The sequence below is a fragment of the Phoxinus phoxinus genome, assembly GCF_949152265.1.
Source record: "Phoxinus phoxinus genome assembly, chromosome: 21".
Taxonomy (NCBI): domain Eukaryota; kingdom Metazoa; phylum Chordata; class Actinopteri; order Cypriniformes; family Leuciscidae; genus Phoxinus; species Phoxinus phoxinus.
This window is the reverse complement of record NC_136896.1, coordinates 26981749-26990484: the sequence shown is the minus strand read 5'-3', so window position 1 is coordinate 26990484 and position 8736 is coordinate 26981749. Positions and strand designations below refer to the sequence as shown.

The 8736-nt window shown below is 35.2% G+C and overlaps 1 protein-coding gene across 2 annotated transcripts; it reads left to right on the top strand.

Annotated features, from left to right (window-relative positions):
- The first annotated feature begins 633 nt into the window (after positions 1 to 633).
- On the top strand, positions 634 to 8736 carry slc35g1 (solute carrier family 35 member G1). Of its 2 annotated transcripts, XM_079594624.1 has the most exons (4): positions 634 to 1592; positions 1689 to 1924; positions 4679 to 4853; positions 5851 to 8735. In XM_079594624.1, exons 2-4 carry the CDS (start codon positions 1750 to 1752, stop codon positions 6596 to 6598), a joined length of 1098 nt encoding a protein of 365 aa, XP_079450750.1. In that variant the 5' UTR covers positions 634 to 1592; positions 1689 to 1749; the 3' UTR covers positions 6599 to 8735. The 2 variants fall into 2 exon arrangements, with proteins under 2 accessions (XP_079450750.1, XP_079450749.1); XM_079594623.1 differs by having other exon boundaries at positions 1477 to 1924; positions 5851 to 8736.

The following is an 8736-nucleotide window of genomic DNA, read 5'->3' as shown; positions in this document are numbered from 1 at the left end:
ATTTATTTATTTCAATGCTAGTCACATTACAAACAATGAACATGACAATAGTAATTTCCAACATAAAAAATATAAAACTAATATAGCCTACACTGTAAATTAAGATGCTGCCTTAAATTTTTAAAACGATCAACTTGGATATTTATGTCATTTCAACTTAAATTACATTAAACTGACTTATATAACTTAAAAAATAAGTTGGAAATTGCTTCACTTATTTTGATACGTGAAGCAATGCATAAACATGTGTTGTCATAACTTATTTGTCATAGGAATTTTTACAGTGTAGAAATAGAAAAGGAAAATACAGTTTAATATATAAAATAATAATACAAGTAAAGGAAAGTAATTAAATAGTAGATGTGTTTCTTTTGCTTTTGTATGGGTACAAGTTTTATTAACGTTGAATATTCATTTTTACTCATGAGCATTTAAAGGAATATAATCATATAAGCAAAAAGCACATTATTAAAGATATAAAACCAAGCTTTTAGAAATGTTAAAAGTTAGGACAAACTTTCAGGAACGAAATGTTCTCTGAGTCATGTGAAGGCTGACAATATGTGTGTGCGCAGTTTCGATCAGCACACGAGATCTGTAGCAGCCAGGAAACTTTTGCTGACATGACAGTGTTCTGTCTAGATATAAATAATGTTGGACATGAGACCATGAGCTAAGAAGTCTGGGTTTAAGGTAACAAAGTTTTTTTTTACACAGGATATGTTAGGGTATATAACATTGGCGAAAGGGACTAGCCGTTTCGGAGGGCATTTATACCTGGTCTTTTTATGTGCTCATTTTTTTAATTAACGAAATGTCAATCTTTATAGGCTAACAGAAGATACAATACAACAATCTTCAAGATACAGTAAATCTTCAAATGTGAAGATGTGAAAACAGATTGTCACCTTAAAAACAGTAATTTGCGTGGTGGAACAAGTCATGCTAAATAGAATTATAGTTAGCAACTTGTTCTATTATTTTATTAGTTCATTAACTAGCCTAATTGTTAACTCAAAAAATGTCATGTAAAGAGCTGGATACTTACTAATTAAATAATGTCAAATATAGTAAATGTATTGTTGCCATATACTAAATATTTGAGTAGTCGCTAATTTAATTTCGTTAATTTCTGCTTAAATACTGCATGGGATATAGCCCATTCTGCGCTCAAGCATGTATAATCTTGACGCAAAAGCAGGCTAATGAATAAATATGTATTTAAAAATAACGATGCATTTTAATTGTTTAACAGAAAACAGCCAGGTATGAATTCAAACAAATTGCATAAAATCTTCACATATACCTAGTGCGTTTTGCTTTTACTATTTTTCAACCCAAGTAACTCAATATAATTTTTATTCAACATTAATTGTAGGCCTAACGTTACTACTCCCAGTGCTCCGTATGTAAACTCTTTGAAACGTTATTGTTGTCCAGCCTCTCTTCAAATGCATTTTGTCTTCCTCTAGCGGCAGAGTAACGCAAAACCAACTCTTTCTTGTACAAGGTTAATCATTTAACTTGTTGCTCTTGCTCGGTTGTAACCATTTCTCCCCGAAGTCAAGCGTGTGTCCAGGGTCGTGGTTAAGGTATGCCCAGCAGTTCTCTTCTGTCATGGGGGATATTAGACAGCGCAATGGCTCTATAGGTAACACTGACACAGATTTATCTGTTGTCCCCTGTAGAGTGGACGACAGAGTGCTTTATCATAAAGTTGACGATGGGGTCGATGGGGAAGAAATCGAGATGGAAACTCGCCCAGAAGTGCGGGATACGGATGCTGACGCTGAGGACCGCCGACGGGGACACGGGGCTTTTTACCGGGTTTGTGTGCCGGTTTGCTGTAAGAGAAGCGACACTGACCGCGATGAGGATAAGGATAATGATGAGGAGGACACGGGGGCAAAAACAGTTGAGAAAGGTAAACTGATCTCAACTCTAACACTAGTCAGACATACAGAGCCTGGATTTGATCTCCGATCGATATATTTCTGTTCTGTTCATGTCTTTTTCTACACGTGTGTGACCTCTGTGTGACTAACGTTACCGAGAGCAGAACAAGTCCCTTATATCACACCGTATAACCATCGTTTCCGCATAACATACCACTGTTAGCTTACGTTACTACTACAATAAATCTGCGGTAACTTGGTATCATAAATAAAAATTAAAAACAGCTGCTGTCAGAAATATTCTGATCGTATCTTTAACTGTTGTAACGGAACAACATATCAATGTAGGCTACTGATGACTTTAACATAGGGATGCACTGAAATTATTTTTTTGGTCATAATTGGTCAAAATTGAAAGCCGATAACCGACATAGCTAGCCTATCCTAATTTGTATATACTTTTTGAGAGCCTACAAAAAAAAAGCCTCACAATTAAAAGCCATTCAAACCACACAATTATGTTCTCATTAAAATTTAATGTAGCCTAGGCTATATGACAGCACTTTACTGTATTTTCCTTTTTTTAAGTGATTTCAAGCAATTCAGCTGAAGGAAATAATACATAATTTATCAGCTTTAATATATCGGCCAGATTTTCTTATCAGGTAGATAACGATAACATTAAAAATGAACATAAATTGATTGGCCAATACCGATATGGTATATTTTGCATCCCTACTATACAATTTTAATAATAGCTATGTTAAATGGCAGGTTTGCCATGGTACGCTACGTTACATTACGTTACAGTTACGTTGTAACAAACCTGTGACATACTGTACATTTACCATGGTGATAATCGTTTCTTCTTTTAAAATACCATCGATACTACAATAAACCTGCAGTAACTTTGTTCAACTTAATCCCATATTGATTTGCCATGATTTTACCATTTTAATTATAGCTATATTATCTTTGATAAATAGCAGATGGTAATATCATAGTATTTTTTTTAAATACCATCGATAGTACAGTAATCTCTGCAGTAACTTTGTATTAGCATATTAACATAAAAAGTTAGCTAATAAATAAATAAAAATGTATATATCAGATTTCAGATTGTTTTAACTGATTGAAGGAATTCTTTTATCAATTTTTCATGATTTTACAGTAACCTGTATGAATGAATGGCAGGGTTACCATGGTAACTCCTTTTTATAGCTGACGAGAACAGTTACATTGTATCAAGTCCCTTACATACAGTTACCATTGTAACCATTGTTTCCGTTTTAAAATAAACTGCGGTTTCTTGGCTACCTGTCATCCAAAAAAGTGTTATCTGAAGTGTTATAAGTTAATTCTTATAGCCTACATTAATTTGGGATTTAGTTATGTATTTTTATACTACAGTCATGGCTAATTCCAAGTTACCACAGTGTGTATAGTGTAGTACAATAAAGTGCAACAGGTCCGGTCCACTTTTTCTGCAGTGCTTCTTCCAGAAGGGAATTAATATAGGCTAAGTCTTCATTAAAGCATTATAAGCCATGACCCAAACTAACCAGTTACAAGGTGGATCACAGTATCAAACTTTGATTTGAACTTAAGTACAAGATGGTGTATTCAACGGCTTCAATGAGGTAAAGAACTACAATCTCATGAAGGTTTGCGAATTACATGATTAAATTAAAAGTGACCTACATTTAAAGTTTGATTTAGTCCAGTTGTTCAAAAACGAATTCCTCTATGGTGGAAATGAATGGGATTTTGAATTCAGACTGTACCAGTCCATTGTATGTTGTTGGAAACTGTGGTGACCATGGTAACTTTTGTAAGGGGAACACTTTTACTGTATCTAATTTGGCTGTTTTTCATTCTAGGCAAGTACCAATGGTATTTTGTTTCAAAGTACCTTTGACATTTTAAGTTGTCTTTTACATAAAGGAAATAACGGAATAAAATAATTTCAGGAAATGCTTTATCATCATGAGCAGTACTGGATTTGTATGACAAATCACACCAGGAAACAATGTCCTTTTGTGTATTCTGTTCTCTCTAAACGCTCAGGTGAAGTTGTTTATTTTAAACCAAACCCATATTGTTGGGTATGTGTTATGTTCCAGGGCCCATGATCTTTGAGTCAGCCCAGGTCCTCATGGGACATTTGATACAATTTGGCGTTTGTCCAATGTTGGCAGCCACACAACCTGATTGAGCATGGGCTCAGCTCAACCACAGGTAGTAAAGTTGCGTTTGGTTGCATCATCATTGCCGTCACATTTGATATCATTTCAGTGTCAAAGTGAAACAGAATATTCAACAGTGTGTTGAGATTCATGCTGCTTTTGTTCCATCTCACTCCACTCCAAAGATCAAAATTCAGATCACACATTATAAAGCCAAATCACACTGTGTGCTTCTCATGTCTCATTTCCATTGTTTGTGCAGGCGGTTTGTCTATAAAGAGTAATAAGTGTGGTAATAAAGTCATATTATATGGTGCTTCAATGAATAAACATGGTGGAAAAGAGAAAATATAATACAATTTAACCTTCTACAGGAACAGTTTAACCTAAAAGCAAAGATTATTGTCAATTATGCTCAGTAAACAAAAAAAAGAGGTTTGGATGTTTATTAGATAGATAAATAGATTTAATTAGATTTTCATCTAATTTTATTTATGCAGTTAAACAGTTAATTAATCAATTTGCACACCATATAATTAATTTGCTCAAAATGTTTAAATGACTGATGTTAAGCTGTTTTGTTATATTCATCCACAGAAAAGAAACCAGCTTGTCCAGGGCTGGGCCTCCTGTATAGCTTGTTAGCGTCCGTCTTCTTCTCCGCTGCTGCTCTTCTTGTGAAGAAAATCGAAGGGATGCACGCCATCCAAATCAGTGCGATTCGGTGCTTCTTCCAGATGCTGTTTGTCTTACCAGCCATGATATATTTCAAGTATGAATCTATGATACATTACAAGAATGATTCAGATATATTTCAAGTATAAATTTATAATACAAGTATGAATCTGTCAATCTGATATTACAAGTAAAAATCTGTAATACAAGTGTGAATCTATAATACAAGTACGGATCTGATTTATTACAAGTATGAATCTATAAAAACAAGTATGAATTTATAATACAAGTATGATTCTGATATATAACAAAATCTATACAACCAAGTATTAATCTATTATATATTTCTAGTATGAACCTATAATACAAGTAGAAATCCGATATATTATAAGAATGAATCTATAATACAAGTTTGAATCTACAATACATTTCAATGAATCAGATATATTACAAGTATGATTCTGATATATTTCTAATATGAATGTATAATACAAGCACAAATCTGATTTATTACAAGTACGAATCTATAATACAAGTATGAATCTGATATATTACAATTTAGAATCTATAAAAACAAATATGAATCTGTAATATATTTCTAGTATGAATCTATAATGCAAGAAGAAATCCGATATATTGCAAGGATGAATCTATAATACAAAGTTTGAATATATGGAATATTACAAGTATGAATCTTTAATACAACTATTAATATTTAAAGGTGCAGTAAAGATAAGCAGAGAGTAACCAGTTAAGCAATGAGGTTTCTTACAAAGATAAATTAAGAAATTATATTTACTTAATTATTCAGTAAAACGATATGTTATTGCAAATATTAGTAGTCCACTGTAGAAATATGGCGGCGCAAAATGGCCATTTCAGTGTAAGGGGACCCGCAGTGTAAATGGCTCATTCTAAGGTAATTAAAACGGTTCATTATGTAAGGTCTTTATACACAACTGAAAACAATTATGCATATCATATTGCATTTCTGTCCTAAATATTACACAGACTCTCTTGACCCTGTGATTGGATCCAATATTATTTTGATTCAGCAATGTGGGAATATAGCCTGTAACCTTTTCATTTTTCAGAACGGGCTTTTTGGGACCAAGAGGTATGCGAATCTACCTGTTCCTCAGAGGGTTCCTGGGGTCCAACGCCATGATCTTGTTGTATTATGCAGTTCTGCAGATGCCCCTAGCTGATGCCACGGTTATAATGTTCAGTAATCCAGTCTTCACATCCTTGCTGGCTTGGATTTTCCTCAAAGAGAGGTGCACAATATTGGACGTCGTTTTTACTGTGTTTACGCTTACCGGCGTCATACTGATAGCAAGACCTCCATTCCTCTTTGGTGGTGAGCTGTCTGGGATCGAAGGAGACTACACCAATCACATCAAAGGCACGTCGGCCGCCTTCGCCGGGGCGGTCGGAGCAGCTTGCACTATGGTCATTCTGAGAAAAATAGGTAAAAGTGTTCATTACTACCTCTCCGTCTGGTACTATGCAGTCCTGGGACTCGTCGAGTGCATTATTGTTTTGTTCATCATGGACGAATGGACCATCCCGTCCTGCGGCTGGGACAGGTGGACGCTCATGGCCATCGGGATGCTCGGTATAGCCGGACAGACGTTCCTCACCAAAGCCCTGCAGATTGAGAAAGCAGGACCTGTTGCACTGATGAGGACGATGGATGTGGTCCTGGCTTTCATCCTCCAGTTCCTGTTCCTCAACCGCAAACCCACATGGTGGAGTCTTGGAGGAGCGCTGTGTGTCATCAGCAGCACTAGTGGGGTGGCCATGAGGAAGTGGTATAACAGCACGAGACATAAGAGCTGATCTCGCATTATAGTGTGATGACAAGAGATTTTTTATGTTTCCTACAAATAATTGCTGCATTAGATACCAAAGAAGCTGATTTGCTGTAATCAGAAGTCTGATTTTATTCCATTAGGACCTTACTGTATGCAGTATGTACAGTTTATTACAGTATTTTCAGTAGTTTTGTAGTTTCTTAATGGAGATATTCTTACCCCAACTAAGGGCTGTTAGTCAAGATGCTACAGATATTTTTTAATCTAGATAATATTGTTGAGACAATACTGCTTTATCATAGTCTATATAGAGTATTGTAAACTATATAATAATAGACTGCTGGTCAGAACCTGAGTTTGGTGAGTGTAAAAATCACCAAAAATGTCAATTTTGTCATCCTTTACTCACCCTCATGCCATTGCAAACCTGTATGATTTATGTATTATTATATTTGTTTAATTATTTGGACTTCTCAGTATGTTAGGCACACAGTGTTTATACTGCAAGTTTGGAAAACTAGATGCAGGTTGTGGACATTAACCATTTAACCATTCTTAACCACTTATAAGATATAAACTCTCAATCCTAAATTACTAGAATTAAAAAAAAAAGGAAAAACACCATAAAATGAGTACATTATGGCATACGTACTCTATTCCAAGCCAAACAATACATTTGTTTGAGGACAACACAGCTGAATTTACCCCATTCGTCAACATCCACATGATGTGAATGACGTCAAACGTCATTGGTTGTTGTGTCCCATTCACTTTTATTGTATGGAAAAGAGCAGCGTTAGCATTCTGTCTAATGTCTCCATTTTTCTTCTATGGAAGAAAGTTTGGAAAAACACGAGGATGAGTAAATAATGACATAACTTTATGGGAAATATGCCTTTAAAACCCTTTGCACTTTGTCACTGACAATATACTGTAACTGGCCAGCTCCAGACGGCTTGCAATCTCAAGGAGGGCAACTCAGACGTTACAAGAACGGCCTCGAAGCCAATTTGAAAACTATGCAACATTGACCCAAATGACCTTGAAGAGATTGTCGCAAGAGATGGCCATACTGCCATACACTCTTTTGAGTTCAGCTGGATCACCATTGCTGTAGTAGACAAACGAAGACAACGAAAGCTCAATACCTTAAAACTAACAACATCTAGCCTGTGCTTCGAGGATCGGCCTCTATTCACATCGTAGGACGCACCATCAACTGTGACGTGATCCGTCATGTCGACAGCTCAGACCACTAGCATTACTTTTAAGAGGAAGACACGGGGTCAACAGTTTGTCTGAATATTTATTTTTGCATGCTGAAATTGAAGTTTGTTCTAGAAAACGTCTTGTTCTGAACCCTGATGAACCAAAGATTTGAACTCTGTCCTTGTGTACCTTAGATATACACACAGGTCTACTGCACAAATATTATCCTGATATAGAACGAGTCTCTCTTATTTATTTATCAGACATGTGTCTCGGCACTAAGATGAGTTATTTTGATTTGTTACAAAAGGCCGTGACTCGGTAATGCTGTTTTTCTGCATCTCATTTGTTTTCCCTTTTACATTTTCTTTCTTTCTTTCTTTCTTTCTTTCTTTCTTTCTTTCTTTCTTTCTTTCTTTCTTTCTTTCTTTCTTTCTTTCTTTCTTTCTTTCTTTCTTTCTTTCTTTCTTTCTTTCTTTCTTTAATTTGACATTTTTATTTAAACCTGTTTGTGTAAACTGACCTGAAAGCACTTTACACTGACGTGTTGTGTCAGTTTATCTTTATTAAAGGCACTATTAATGGTTTACTGAAAGACATGCTGCCTTAAATGTATTTTTTCTTTCTATCTGAAGACATATCCGTTTATGTAAGAGCAGATCCCTCCATATTATTTATTGAATAAGGTTGTCGATTTGAATAATGGCTGCTGTAGATTTCACCTTGCATATTTATACGACTTTTGAACTTATCCGTTTAAATAAATGAAAGATTCTTACCTCGTTGAGTGCAGTGTCTTTTTTTCTGGAAGTACTAACCAAGATTTAAACTTTGTATGCTGCAAGGTGGTAATCATGTGATTCTCACCACTGCCGAGGTTTAAGAAGGATTACAGCTGCATTCTTGTGGATTTTCTGTTCTTTCTTTCATTATTTTGTCATCATTTTAATTCAA